At 36.8% G+C, this 15,883-nt stretch overlaps 1 protein-coding gene across 1 annotated transcript in view; it reads left to right on the top strand.

Moving 5' to 3' along the window:
- Window positions 1-9,015, top strand: part of nkain2 (sodium/potassium transporting ATPase interacting 2) — a 172,557-nt gene extending 163,542 nt beyond the window's left edge. The window contains exons 6-7 of the mRNA XM_067383178.1: window positions 1,891-1,972; window positions 7,492-9,015. Coding sequence (XP_067239279.1) covers window positions 1,891-1,972; window positions 7,492-7,501 — 92 coding nt within the window. The 3' untranslated portion in view covers window positions 7,502-9,015. The remainder of the gene's footprint in view (window positions 1-1,890; window positions 1,973-7,491) is intronic.
- The last annotated feature ends 6,868 nt before the right edge of the window (window positions 9,016-15,883 follow it).

Raw genomic sequence — 15,883 nt, 5'->3', positions numbered from 1 at the left:
ACATTTTAAAATATTTTAATATAAAGTATTTTTCGATACTACTGTAATATTTATTCGAGTTAGATTTGGTACATTATTATGGTCAAAACGACATTGTACTTCAACAAAAATACTTTACAGCTCCCTTAATTAGTCAATTCAAATGTTTAAAATACATAGACACAATATAGCCTACATGCGATAAACCTAAAATAAATAAATAAACTAACGTTAAACATAAGGCGCAGCTTGCACAATTTACTCCTCTTTGATTGTCTCGATAAGATGACGCAGAAGTGCGCTCCAAAAGAAGAGTTTTTTAACCCCTTCGAAGCTCTCACTCTGGAGGGTAAACCCTTTGAAGGGATTAGGGCATAGGGATGAGCCCTTCTGAATGGAACGTAGGGCAAGTCGTCTTCTCCATTTTTAGTGAATCTCTGTTGTAGAATTACAGCGCCACATACTGTTCTGGCATGTATACTACATCGTTTTGAGTCGGTTTCAGTGGTTTCATGTATATGCAGATATTTCTTGAGACAATGCCGTGTTTATGGATTTTTTTTTAGATTGAGAAAAAAAAAGATTGGATAGAGAAAGCTCTGGCTTCATATGGATGTGGCCTTAGACAGAGGGTCAGAATGAGGGTTGGAGGTAATTGTTTTTCCACATATAGCCTATAATTTTCTGTGTGTGCAAAAACCTTTATTAAGCATATAAGTGGACCTCAAGGAACATATTAGAATAATAAAATCATGTCTTGACCTCTTTAAAATATATAAAATAGAAAACTGTAAAATTGTAATATTATTTCACAATATTATTTAATCTTTATTTTCATTTTCATCTGATAAATGCAGCCTTGGTGAGCATGAGAGACTTCTTTCATAAAAATATTACCAAACTTTTGAATGGTTTTAGTCCATAAAGGTTTCTAAGTTGCAGTTGGGACTGAACAGACATGGGGAAATATTGCCTGTGGTTTAATGTGAATGATGGTTCTATAGGACTGTTTGACAAAAAATGACGTGACACCAGTAATCCAAACAATCCATCTGAATCCATCTGAGCTATTATTAATATTGTTTTTTTTTTTCTTTTTCTTTTACATTTATTTTTGCTATTAAATTAAAATATTTTTAGGACTGTCAATCAATCTAAAGAAATTGCAGAATTAATTACATTAAATGTTGATTAATCAAATGAAGCTCAGATAACGCATATAACATATGTTGAAAGGGTAAAATGCAAGCAGTGTCTCGCTAGAAGAGAACGCTCTGGTTTAAACTCCTGGCACAAGCTTTCAGACTGACCTCTGTGGGTCCCCAGATAACACTGATCAGGACAAAGGTCTAATTCCACAATGAGACCAACATGGATTAGGGGATTTGTAGGTATATGCACCCTAAAATCTATCATCAGAATGATAATCGTTCCAGTCTTCCCTTCTCCTTCTGTTTGGGATGCACGAGAGAAGACCTCTGCTAATTCCGCAGCTTATCTCCTGTGTTCGTTGGTCTAGGAAACAGCCTTAGATTTCCAAAGCCTGGATCTTTATCACACACTTTATTACCTTTGCGTCTTTGTGGAAAGCCCAGATACTCTGGTCTTCCAGGGCCTGAAACAGCTGGTGGGCCCTCACAGAGGGGCCGGGGGGCTAATCCTGTCAGTTTGCTTTATGCTAGCCTATCATTATTATCCTACCAACAGCGTGCCACAAGCCGGCTTCCATAGATATCAGTCTCATAGAGGGTCTGGTTGCTGATCATCCACTACACACGATTATCACACTGACACACATGGGATACATAACCAAAAGGTGCTTATTTGAATGAATGGCAACCTTAAAAAGCATTCAGTAATCTTTTTTTTCTTCCCCCATTTTCCTCTTTTCTCTCTCTCTCACTTCTTTAGTTGACTTTATAGGAGGGTTTGATTCATACGGTTACCAAGGGCCACAGAAGACGTCACATTTGCAACTACAACCAATGTACATGTAAGTATCACATGTATCTGTCTTTTACAGATTATAATATCACAGCAAAATGTAAAGTAATGTATAAGGACACAACCGTTTTGTGCAGCAGCCGTAGTCTGTAGACTCTTGTGCTCTCGTATAGTGAGTTCATGTGTTTGTGTTTGTGTCTGGGTGCACAACACTCTCTCTTGGACATGCTGGACATACTCTGAAGTGGCTTTATGAGAGGTGGTCCGTGACAGACCAGGAGCAAAACAAAACCCTTAAGAGTATCTCTAGCGGCAAATCTCTAAGAAATAATATCATTGTCAGTCTGGCTGGGATAATAGCTTAGGTCAATATTAGGGGAGGTGATCTGTTTGCTTAGTCTCTGTTGGCAGCTTAAATGTTTATGAGGAAGTAGTTGAATGCTCAGAGGTGGGACTGGGTGATCGTTGGGAGATTTAAGAGGATTTGGCTTATTGACACTGATCTATTGGTGATTGTGTTCTATAGAGTCAGCCTTTATGTCCACAATGCACTCCATTATGCCAGGAGGTGAGACAGCAATGCTATCAAAGCTTAGGCCCATGATCTTTATAGAGACAACTCTTTGATGGAAGACCAAACCGCTCTAAAGGAGGGATTGGAGGAGTCAATGAAAATGAAAATGCAATAAAACTTTGCCGCAGATCTGTTTTGTATTTTAGTCTGCTGCCCATCCACAAAATTGACTCTTTAATGTGGATAGAAAGCTAAAAGTAAGCCATTCGCAGGTTGATTTCCTCACACATGTAATACAGCCACGATCAAAACATTAAACCAGCCAGCATTGCAACGCTGGCACAACCAATGACATGAGTTTGTGACTATCTGTGTCCAGCCAATGGAAGATTGGGGTGTATTTTGGATTTGAGATGATACATTTCACCTTTATCCAGGATTAATATAGTTGACTAAAACTAAGGAAATGTTTACATGACAACTATATACTAAAAAAGGAAGATTTTTTTCCTTTGCTTTTTTCGTGTACAGAGAATATCGGACAACAGTCTCCTTAGAGTGCGCACTTGTAGCTTGGCAAACGTGTGCATGGAGGGCGCATGTCGACTGCAAGGGGGCACTCGCGAGCACCCTTCTGAAACCTAAAATTGAAAAATGGGACACCCTGCGGTCTCATGGACTTAACAGACATGCGCACGTGGCAGCCCTTATAAGTCCACAAGACCCGAAAGGGCATATGAAGTGTGCCATTTGGGACAGGGCCAAAGTTGTCAAAATGATCCCCGTTCATAAAGATCTGCGAAAATGACTAAACGTGCTGTATTGTGCTGCCAGGCCAGTAGTTGGTGATGTCACTTTGTAAAGAAACACTATGTGCCTATAAACTGAACATGTAATACGCATGCCCATGACATCACCATTTTCACAAATGTCGTGAGAACAGTATTGTTTTTTGTTTTTTTTTAAACTTGCACTTTGAAACCCGATTTCAAAAGCTTGAGTTTTTTTAGGCCGCCAAAATGAGCATCCAAAACATAAAATGTTTTCTGTTTTTAGTTTAGTAAACTGTGTCATGTAAATGGCCCCTAAAACCATATGTTACTGGAAATAAAATATAAAAATACTTCATCATTTTCATTTAGTTTACTAAAATAAATAAAACTGAATTAAAATGACATTTTTTATAAAAACTAAAATTACTAAAATTAATTACTAAAAGTTTTAAAAAGACAAAATTATTTAACTAAAAATTAACAAAAAGAAAAAGGAAAATTCAAAAGTAAAAAAAATAATTTAAAATTATATACTCTAGTTAATATATAATTATATAATGAGTGAATCATAATAGGTGTATCTTATAAGAGTTTATTTTAGTTTATTTATATATATATCTATATATATCTATATATATATATCTATTAATATATATATATATATATATATATATATATATATATATATATATATATATATATATATATATATATATATATATATATATATATATATATATATATATAAACTTTAATTCACCCTATGGCATCATCTAAAGTTGTCTCTGGCCTGTGGGTGAGATCAGCCCAACTGATGTGAAAACATATGGCGGGGGTCCAAATGTGCCTGTCACTTGTTTTGGCACACAAGTGACACTGGCGGCAAAATACCAGCCGGAACATTCCCCGCCATCCTCCAGGGAAGGAAGGACACAGCTGAGCTGCCCAGCACCACAGTCCAGACACAGGAAAAAAAGCTGTCTGGAATCCTGCCAGTGACATGCGATCAGAAAGGAGACCCCATATGGATTTAAACAGCAAGGGACTGAGTTGATTTACCAATAATACAGACTTATAGTTTGTCCCTCGAGAATTCACATTAAGGCTTGTGGAAGCTTGTGAAGAAATAATTCAGAAAAGTCACATTACAGTAACATGTTAGGTATGTATACACTTGAAGATGCCAAGGCTGCATTTATTGATCAAAAATGTATTTGAAATAGATGCTTTTTGTAACAGTGTTTACTTTTGTAACACTTTACAATAAGGTTTCATTCGTTAAAGGATAAGTTTACTTTAAAAAGAAAATTACCCCATGCTCACCCTCAAGCCATCATAGGTGTATATGACTTTCTTCTTTCTGATGAACACAATCGGAGATATTTTAATAAATATCCTGACACGTTTAAGCTTTTTAATGGCAGTGAATGGGACCAACGCGTATGAAGCTCAAGACAGTACATCCATTCATCCCTCATAAACGTACTTCATATGGCTCCCGGGGGTTAATAAAGGCCTTCTGAAGTGAAGCAATGCGTTTGTGTAAGAAAAACATCAATATTACAAAGTTACAAAATATCTAGCTCCCACCAGATTGCCTTCCGCATTCAACTTATGAAGAAAGTGTTATGCCTCTCGCAGTTCAAAATGCTTCCACTACATCCTATGGATTCCATATTCATCTTACGAAAAAAGTGTAACTCAGTCAGTTACGCTTTTGATCAATTTAATGCATCCTTGATGAATAAAAAAAATTCTTTAAAAAATACTACTGTTCAAAAGTTAAATAGTAATTGATTTGTGGGATACATTTATTATTATTATTATTGTAATTAATTTAATTATTAAATATTTTTGGTGTTTTTTATATCTTTGTTATTCCATGCATTTCCACTTTCTGCGAGCAATGTGTACAACAGAAAGGTGCAATTACATGGGCTTTTAGATCGTTGAAAAGTAACAATGCTTAATGCAACTCCATCCACGTCTTCTGGGAACAGATGCTGTAAAATTGGGATTAATGAGGATTACACAGAATCCAGAGAAAGGCTACAGAGAAAATTAGTTATTCTCTTAAAGAGCCGCACCCCCTCTGTACCCACGGGTGCTCCCCAGTCTTATTTAGTGAAAGTGTCTTGTTGAAGATGCACTGAATATTCACTGTCAGCCAGTGTTTTGTATTTATTACATGGCCGGCTGACTAAATCATTCTGTCACGTCATGAGTCTCTTGCCTTTGTAAATGTCAGACTCTCACTTTTCCATAATGCATTGGAGTGCTTTGAATGGCAGGTCCATCCATAAGCAGATGGCACATTTTGATATTTCAGGGAGGACTTTTCTACGCGTGCTTTTCTGAAAGCATGTGTGTGTGTTGTTTAGTGCGTTTTGAGATTCAGTGTGGAAAAAAATAGAATAATGAAAAGTGGAAAAGGTCACAGCTAATAATTAGTTAGAAGGGCAAGACAACATGAGAAAACTGAAATGAAATGAATAGAACTCAGAAGCCCTGTAACACACAATGCAAAAACAAAAAAAAAAACAACAAAAACAAAAAACCAAATAGGCCTACAGTGGCTCTAACAAGTACTTGGAGACTTGCATACAGATCACATCAAAGATCATTATTCTATTTTAAAGGTGCCATTGAACGTTCTTTTACAAGATGTAATATAAGTCTAAGGTGTCCCCTGAATGTGTCTGTGAAGTTTCAGCTCAAAATACCCCTTTTTTTTATATATATATATATATATATATATAATTTTTTAACTGCCTATTTTAGAAAGACAATTTACAAATGCCACTAAAAATAACATGATATCATGGATCATGTCAGTTATTATCGCTCCATCTGCCATTTTTCACTATTGTTCTTGCTTGCTTACCTAGTCTGATGATTCGGCTGTGCAGATCCAGACGTTAATACTGGCTGCCCTTGTGTAATGCCTTTCATAATGTTGGGAACATGGGCTGGCATATGCAAATATTGGGGGTGTACATATTAATTATCCCGACTGTTAGGTAACAGTCGGTGTTATGTTGATATTCGCCTGTTTTCCGGAGGTCTTTTAAACAAATGAGATTTACATAAGAAGGAGGAAACAATGGACTTTGATATTCACTGTATGTCATTTCCATGTACTGAACTCTTATTCAACTATGCCAAGATAAATTCAATTTTCAATTCGATGGCACCTCGTTTTGTTTTGGAGGTTTCCTACAATAGTTTTAGATACATCCAAGGTTAAAAAAGTACAGCTTCACTTCTTTTCGCACAGTGTCTGAAACGGTTTGATAGAGGATTCATCTCTCTAAACTCCGCCTTCCCGAGAGTTGACTCTCCTCTGATTGGTCAGATGGACCAGTCTGTTGTGATTGGTCTACTGCTTACAGCATGTGTCGGAAATAAAACGGCCATTAGCATATCTGTATTTCAGTTCCAGAGGCTTCCTCAGCCCTTGACACAGTGATATAAACAGTAATAATGGCGTTGGATTTACCGTATCATGAAAGGTATACAGTATAAAGCATAAAAGGGGCACTTTAGTGTATGAATTTCACTGCATTAGATTCAAAGTATCAAAATAACTTGTGCTAACAAATTATGCTTGAGATTAGAATTAACTATAAGTGCAACCCCATGTGTACTGCACAGTGATCTTACACTAACATTTGACAACCAGAATGTGTCCAGATACTTTTTGTCTTTATTTAATTCTGTATTTAGTGTATCATCATCAACTGAGGAGCACTTTTTTGAAATTTTCCAAAAAGTAATGTATTCCATGAAGTTGCACACATTTTGTGAGTAAAGAAGTGTTTGCCAAATACGCTCTGGCAGAAATCACCCATTCATGTTGAAATCTGGTAAGTCTAGTCGAGACCTGAAACTCATGCCACTCAAAATATGACTTTTCCCCTTAAAAAAATGTCAAAGATGGTCTTCTTCCAAAAAAATGAATGCATGATGATCATTTTCTGTCAAATTCAGTTCTGTCAAATTCTCTTGGTTTAATTATTTTTCAAATATTATGATGGGACTTGAACCTGAGTCCATTTGCATGCTATACACTAAAAACTGTACAATGCAATTGCCACACAAAAGTTTGTGCTGTGTTTTGTTAATAGGAATCCCTTTTGACAAAAAAAAAAAAAAATGCTTTGTTTCACCCAGCTGACCTTAATAAAGTAGTCAATCATATGTTTTATTGCATGCACTGAATTTCATTCTTTTTTTATGCTGTTTAGAACATTCTTTAACACTTGTTTTCTTCTCTCACAGGTCAAAGTAAAAGGATAACTGCCTTATCAACCAATCAAAATGATGAACTGATGTTTGAACTTGTATTTCTACGTAAATGTCTTAACATAATAGTGTCTTACGGACTGTCGGAGGAACACAGAACCGACGCTTTAACCTCAAAGACTCAAGCAAAAGAGTGGATTTTCTTTGTCTACGCCCAGCCCTTCCTCCTCCAGAGCCCTGCCGGCAGGCGCGAGAGAGCCCTCGTGTGGCCGAACCCCCTCAGCAGACTCTCGTCTCATTGCAGCCATTAGCAGTGCAAATTGGAGGAGCAGATTGCGTCGATGTCTGCGGACAGATCTGCAATAAGAAAGACTTGGAATCGTGCAATGGACTGAATGGATATAGTGTCAGTGTGTCCGACTGACTTTCACGGAATCCATCCATACTTAAAGAATGTTCATTAACCAGTCAGTATAATATTAGTTATCTAGTCCTACAGTCCTTCAAATGGTGACTGGAGTGGAGAGTCATTATTCCGGTTGTTTACAAAGGGTTATTCCAAGCATTGGGATTACCTTCGGTGTTTAATTGCAACCCAAGTAGTTTTTCTTCTTTCTCCTGGATGTACTCGTCTTGAAAGTGCCAAGAACAGTTAAGAAAAAAACAACTAAAAAACAAATAAAGAAATCAGTAGCTGCTAAGAGATTCATATTTTTTGGAGTTAAACGACAGTCCTAAAAAATACCTATGAGTTTATCCGTTCGACGTCACCATGGGATTCAGCCGTATTTGTTTGCATGAGGTGTCAAAATCTGTTGCGTATTTAATATCTTTCAGCTAGACGTAGGCCGACCTTGGAAGGGGTAACAGTTGGCCTACAGCGACTGTCCTTGCTCCGAAAGGTTACTTGTGAATATTGTTGTTTTTTAAGACGGTGTTGAGTCTTGTTAACAAGATAACGATTAGAAAACCAATTGTAACTTCTTTCTATTTTAAGCCTTTTTTAACATGTGTGCCAGTGTCACTCTTTTCTAGTAGACTAATAATTTGTTATGCCGTGTAAGTGGGCCTTTCTTTTTCGATATACCTGTACATATTGAGGGGGGATAGGGATAGAGATGCAGTATTTGTAGTGATGTGATGTGCGAGGAGCTGTGTGGAAGAGTCTACTTGGGTTAAAACGTTTTGTTTTGTGTAGTAACAGGTACCCAAGAATAACGAGTCTCTAAATCATTTCTTAACGCAATTGTGTCCCAACTTTTAAGCGAGAGGTTAGAATTGCGCAAAATGCTGAAGCTGTTCAGATGTTTCCCCTGGATTTAGCTGTGCTGTATGGCTTCTTTTGTATCCTGCTTCCTGAATGAATATCAAGAAGAGAGTTTCTTTTTATGCTGCACTTTCAATCGCCTAAAATACTGCGCCTATTGTAGCCCTTGGATGATACGAGAAAGCGTGAAATGTCTTCATTTCGGTCAAACTACCATGCCAAACACAGCTGAATAACGCATTTTCCCCTTCCTCAACAGATAATGGATGATGAAATATGTATTTCTCCACTGTATATTATCTTTTCCTTTTAACTGATTCTAGTAACTGTGTGGGGTTGACATATTTCTGCGGTTTGGTGTAGAGAAAGTGCCTAAAATGACATCCTGTTAACATTCCAATAAATGGCAATCTGCTCTCACCCAGAACGGCTGTACATAAACCAAGGGTCTGACTGAGCTGTGTTTAATCAAACCCCTTGTGAACTGCACTGGCAAAGCTAAGTGGCTTTGATAATTAATAAAGATATTTTAGCCGCACCACTCTCCAGAACACACTGGCAAATAATTCCCTGCAGTCCTTCGCTGCAGTCTTTGTGCATCCGACTCAATATGGAGTGACGTTTGAATGGGTAATGCGATTCAATAAGAATGATGACACAAGGAAAGGAAACCTGAATGGGTATATCTCATAAAACCTTTCAAAAACATATTTATTTAGGTTATATTTCATCCCCAAAATCTAAATATAGAGAAAATATATTTTGCTGTATAAAAAAATAAGATTTTATTTTATATTTATTTTTATTAACAAGGAATTAATTTATAATTTATCATAAATTCTAATATTTATTATAATACTGTAATGCACAAAGATCTCATTCTCATTGCTGTAATGCAAAAATTATTTAAAAAGTTCTATATATTACAGTAATGAGAATCTAATGAGAACCACCACTGACAATTTTGGGAGCTAAAAAAAACATCTGTATGGTATTGTGGTAATGAGAAGGAAATAGATATATTGCAACATTGTTAGGATTGGGTTGTTTTGTTTTTCTTTTCAGATGCCTTTTTCTTCTAGTAGGAGTGCTGGGGTTGGGTCTTGCCTGAGTCTTGCTGTTATTTTTCAAGTACTTCTTCGTAAGATGTCACCTTAATGGAAAAAGTTTAAACGAGCGTAATGCCAATGGCAGCAAACACCACAATTCCCAGAGATTGAGGGTCGTACTCATCCATCTTTGCTCAGTCCTGTCCCTCTTAATCCTGATCCCACGTTCAAACTCACAGTGATAATCACCACTGACTTTGAGTTGTGCGAGAGGTCCAGGGTTCAGATCCCGGACGAGCCCCCATATGTCACGCCTGGCTCAATGGTGCGGCATTAAGGGAAGGCGACACAGCGGAGTAAACTCAAATAAAAGAATTTATTACATCCAAATTAACACAACAACATAATCAAAACATCAGTCATCAGTCTGAAATGCAAGTGATTGGATGTATAACTATGGAATGTTGTCAGGACAAGTGCATGGCTGCGAAACAAAAATAACTTTCTCAAAACTGAAGAGCAGATCTGGCAAACTGCTCCTGCAGACATTGTTGGGGAAAGTTACTTTTAAAAGTAATGCATAACAATATTGCGTTACTCCCTAAAAGAGTAACTAATTGTGTTAGCTACTTTTTATGAAAAGTAATGTGTTACATTACTTTTGCATTACTTTTTCTCACCTGGGCTGGGCTTGCTTGTTTATTTAATAACAACAAAAGTTCTATTTTTTGCAAATGTTAAGGCCCTTTCAGACCAAGAGTGAAATGAATAAGCCTCAGGCTGAAGGAAATGCATATTTATGCATGTACAGCAGAGGATGCAGCTCAAACAAACCTTTCAACAAAGCTTTCAGCTGTACTGCCATTCTTGATCAAAGAAGAATAGGATACAGGAGAAGGAAGTTCAGCACTCTTATTTCTAAATCTAATCTAAAGTAATTTTTGCTTATTAGTGAGGTTTAATTAGATCACTGAAAGTCAGCAGCAAAGACATTGGTTAATAAAATTTGATTAAATAAATAAAGTATATTTGTGTAATTTAATTTAGTTAATTATTAGAGGTTTGCATAAAACTCTGAGATTGCATTTCACTGTTTTTATTCATTTTGAGGAATACTGAATGTTTTTGTGCAAGTGAGATGAGTAAATGCATGTTTACATTCAGTCTAGAACTACAATAATCATCATGTTTACACAGCGCACATAACACCTCTGCACTTTATTTCTCTCAACATGGGGACAGGAGAGCTGCCAGTCAATAAATGTGAAAAAGTAACTTAAATATTTTGTTCTAAACTGAAAAAAGTAATGCATTACTTTACTAGTTACTTGAAAAAGTAATCTGATTACGTAACTCACTTTACTTTACCCCAACACTGCCCGCAGATGGTTTTATTAGTTCCCAAAATCGTCGGTGGTGATTCTCATTAAATTCTCAGTACTAATGATAAAAATGAAGCATTTTTAGGACCATTTTTTATTTTATTTTTGGTGATTTTGGGGTGAAATGTGACCTGGACATGTTTTCAAGAGATTCGTCTATATAACTCTTGTTGTTTGGAGGTGGTTGATTGCCTAAAGTACTCAAAGATCCGATTCCAGGTGAGCGAGTCTTACATCAGTCTGGCTGCTGTACGAGTGACTTTTAAGACATTTGTAAATACATCCTGATTCAACATGGTGCTTGATTAGAATTTATTATAAAGAATAAACAGGGCAAAGTTAAAGCAAAAAAAAAAAAAATATTCTGGTTCTCGATATACTTGCAAGACACAGTCTAAGCTTGTGTGAGATTTACCCTGCATCAAAACATGTAAAACAAGTAAATTTGACTATCATAATTATTGAGCTGAAAAGAAACCTGAATGAAAATGAATATCCTCCAAAAAATCTTGCATGATGCTTCTACCCAGGAGTGTACGTGATGTCACAATGACGATGCTCTAACCAAAACTGTAAATAAAAATATGGATTTAGAAACTAGTTTAAATTCTTTGTGAAGTGGTCCAGACGAATTCAAAATATAGCTTTTATTTGACAATATACTGTAACCATTCTCGTTAATTAAGTGGTCAATTATGATATTCAAAAACAAATGACACTCATGGTAGATGCTTTAAGCAGTTTTCCAGGTTGTTTTCATTGGATTCAGTGCTACGTTTTGATTAGATAGGCCTTTTCTATTTCTGTTTCTTTTAAAGAATGACTGTAAATAAAACCAGACTGTGTCACTGACTCTTTATTTTGCTTCTTTTCTATGTTACTTCACTTCTTTGCTTTATTATGTCATTTCTAAGTATAGTAATGTGTCATACAGCACTGTGCCTAGCAACAGACTGTAGCCTTGACATTGTCAATGATGACTGTCTTCCACTTAAAAAGAAATCTGCTGTCAATCATACACCGCAAGCCCTGAATTTTCTCTCATTGCAGCAGTGATGTGCTCCAACATCACATGTTCCTTCTGCACATAGCCTTTTGTTCTTTTGTAAATGCTTAAGGCATACAGGCTGCGTTTGTTTGTTTTACAGTCATGTGCTGTGTAATTGCCCAGTGGGAAGCAAGTGATTAAAGATCGCATATACACACCTAATCAGTGATGCAGTTACCTGAGCTACAGTAAATCTTTTCAAAGTGGCTTTTGAATGTAATTGAGAGTCTGCAAGCTGATGTTGGAATAAATGCATCTAGTTTAGACAGTGAAATCTTTTTTGGAATAAAAAAGGAAAATATGGCCTTGTGGAACACTTTATTCCCACATCAGCAGATACCCAATGGGGAAATCTAAAGGAATAAGAGAGTATAGAAGGCGGGGGAGATCAATCTCAACTACTGAGATACTGCACGTGGAGGTCACGCCGTAATCTGCAAAGCCCCACAACGTTTAGAGCTATTGATGATGTGCGGAAAACCCACCGTGCAAAACGGGAATCAATTTTGCTTCAATATTTTAGAGGAATAAAACTAGCATCCTATCTCCACATTCCATTCTTTACAAAGACTGTATGGTGTTTTAAGGAGAAGAGAAAGGTTGTGCTGTGGAAGGAGGTGATATATGGGGATGAAAGACCAGTTTTGCTGCTGACACTGAAGCTGCACTTTTTGATGGCATAAGCTTTCCCTCCCATTACCTTATCCTTTTATTCCTGTCCATCAAACACAGAGTCTGGGCTCTGTGCCACAGACCCCATAAGTAGTTGAATAATTATTATTCTGCATAATATTTTATCTACAATATTAATGGGAGCACTGTACAAAATGTAATGACTTACTATATGAATGAATCATCTAATTGCTAATTGCTTCTCAGTGCAAAGTTTCTTAAGTTTTCCCTTATAATTTGATTATCAAAACTACACTATGTAACTTTTGGCCCTCTAGCGTAAAAAAAACAACAACAAAAAAAACATGCGTTTTGCTGAATAACATTGGGTCTCATTCACTAATTGATTCTTTCGTATTTGTACGCACAGGAAAACTTTTCACAAAAAAACTCTGCTTAATTCACAATGTGCAGTGGAAGTGTCATCATAGCTGGGTAAAATTCCACAGCAGTGAATGAGAGAATACATTAAATATATCTGTTGTGTTCCCATTTGCTCAAATATCAAAAGCAACACTCAACAACAGTGTTTTACAACTTTCAAAAAGAGGAAAAAAATAGAGATTGATAACGGCAGTCACAAGAGAGAAAGATGTCAACTTTACCATAACTCCCATAGCTGCTGTATTAGAAATACCCTCACAGCAGTGTTAACTAGTTTTTGTAATTTGATGCAAAGATAATATAATACCAAAGACTATAGAATAACACAAGTTGTTAATAACACATTGTTTTGAATGGGAGAAAGTGTAACGCGCAATATGGCGGAATAAGTCCCGCCTTCTAAATAAGAGCCAATCGCCGACTGGTAAAGTCATCGTCACTTCAGTGGCCGTTAGAATCACCGGTTTCTATAGAAACAGTCAGACGCGCGCCTCCGAAGAGACGCGCGTTTAGGTTTGCGCATGCGCATTAGCTTCATCCAGTCTGAAAAATAGTTTTTTTGTCATAATTCGAGCGTTTAAAAACTAAATTTATAAGCCAGTTGTTGTTAGATTTCATTGGTGATTTCAAATATGACATTTAATTGTAAGGTTGGCGAACAGTTTTGGAGAATTTGATGTTTCCCCATTCAAAGAGATTGCATGATGCCCAGGATGCCCGAGAGGCGTTTCAAAGATGAGCGTCGAGTGCCCAAGGAAGTCGACCGGAAGCTGAAGTCGGCCGCGTGCTGCCATCTTGTAGCAGAACTTCACTTGCGTTAGCATCCCCATTGACTCCCATTCATTTTGGCATCACTTTGACAGTGAATAACTTTACATCTGAGGCGTTTAAAGACTCCATTTGTCCATTATTTATTTCCAAAGATACACGACAATGTATAAAGGGCTCCATTACCTTCTATGTTACATTATGGCCCCGTAGAAACAGTTTTTGTAAAAATAAGCTAACGATTGCGTCATAACCACTCGACTCTCTGTCGCACAGTAGAGAAATTACCGTACAGACAGGAGGAGAAGCTCACAGGCAATCGGGGAGATTACCTTAATATGGCGTACTGGCGTTACATTTTAAAATACTATACAAAATAATTAATCAGAATACTTACTCCTGCTCACTCATGCCAAAGAACTCCCCGCTCAAGCTCGCCGTCTCTGCAAGATTAACGATGGCAGTTTTCATGCACAGCTACTAGAAGATTTACATCTGTCAGACAGATTGTGGATTTCATCAAGTTTAGTGTGAGTCTGCGCGTCAGAAACGGAAGTGCTAAAAATCGCTAAAAATGGGCTTCATTTGACTCAATTGAGTTCCAATGGGGTCGCTGTGTCCATTTCTTTTACTGTCTATGGTGACTTGTCTTACAGGGTTAGTTCACCCCAAAATGAAAATTCTGTCATTTATTACTTACCCTCATGTCATTTCACATCCGTAAGACCTTCGTTAATCTTCGGAATACAAATTAAGATATTTTAGTTGAAATCTGATGGCTCCGTGAGGCCTCCATAAGGAAGCAATGTCACTTCTTCTGTCAAGATCCATAAAGGTACTAAAAACATATTTAAATCAGTTCATGTGAGTACAGTGGCTCAATATTAATATTACAAAGCGACGAGAATACTTTTGGTGCGGCAAAAAAACAAAATAATAACTTATTTAGTGATGGCCGATTTCAAAACACTGCTTCAGAAAGCATCGGAGCCTTGTGAATCTTTAGAGGCTTTGTTAACCACAGACCTTTTTTTTAGGCCATAGACTTGAGAGCGATGGATCCGGAAGTCCTGAAATGCTAACTCGCTTCTGGGTATTGCCTACAAAATCATGTCATCTCTGAGGTACTCTATTTGGAGAATTCTAAATGAGAGTCGTTTGCATAAAACGCCCATCTCCATATGAGGGCTTTCCACACATTCTTTTCTTTACAGCCTTTTGTCACTCGTTAAACATATGCCGCTCTCTGCAGATGCGCTTTTGCCAGATCCCAGAGCAATGCCAAGTGTGTCATTCTCAAAACCAGGTCAAAATTTAAAATATAATATAATTATAGAGTCGTGTTAAGATGAAATATAACTTCTTAACACGATTATAAGGCCTCACAGAGAAAGTGTTTTTTGTGGTTTACCTAGTTCCCAGACTTTTTAGTAGCTTAATTTTAGAAAGAATTTCTGTTCAAAAGTTTTTGGTGAATCATGATTTGTTCGTAAAAATGTTCGTACTAAGATTTCACGCACAAATTTGCGCGTATAGTTAATGAGACCCATTGTTTTAGCTGTGCTTTGTCTCAAAGCGTATAGACAGAGAAATACATTTTTCTTTGTTTCACACTTGAATTATCCATCCATTTTCATCTTTTCTCTGCCGTTTTGACAACAAACTTTCAGCTTCATGGTATTCGACGCACCACGTGACACGCACGGCGAATGAGGTATGTATGCATTATCCTACGCGAAATCCGTCCCGACAGTTCCAAAATATAAATTGTAGCTATGTCAAAGGTTATTTTTTTAATTTATTTACTTATTTATTGGCACTTTCTTATTAATAACATTTTTATTTAGTTTTTTTTATT

Source organism: Chanodichthys erythropterus, chromosome 4 (genome assembly GCF_024489055.1).
Source record: "Chanodichthys erythropterus isolate Z2021 chromosome 4, ASM2448905v1, whole genome shotgun sequence".
Lineage (NCBI taxonomy): Eukaryota > Metazoa > Chordata > Actinopteri > Cypriniformes > Xenocyprididae > Chanodichthys > Chanodichthys erythropterus.
The sequence above is the reverse complement of the archived record's forward strand: the minus strand, read 5'-3'. Positions and strand labels throughout refer to the sequence as shown.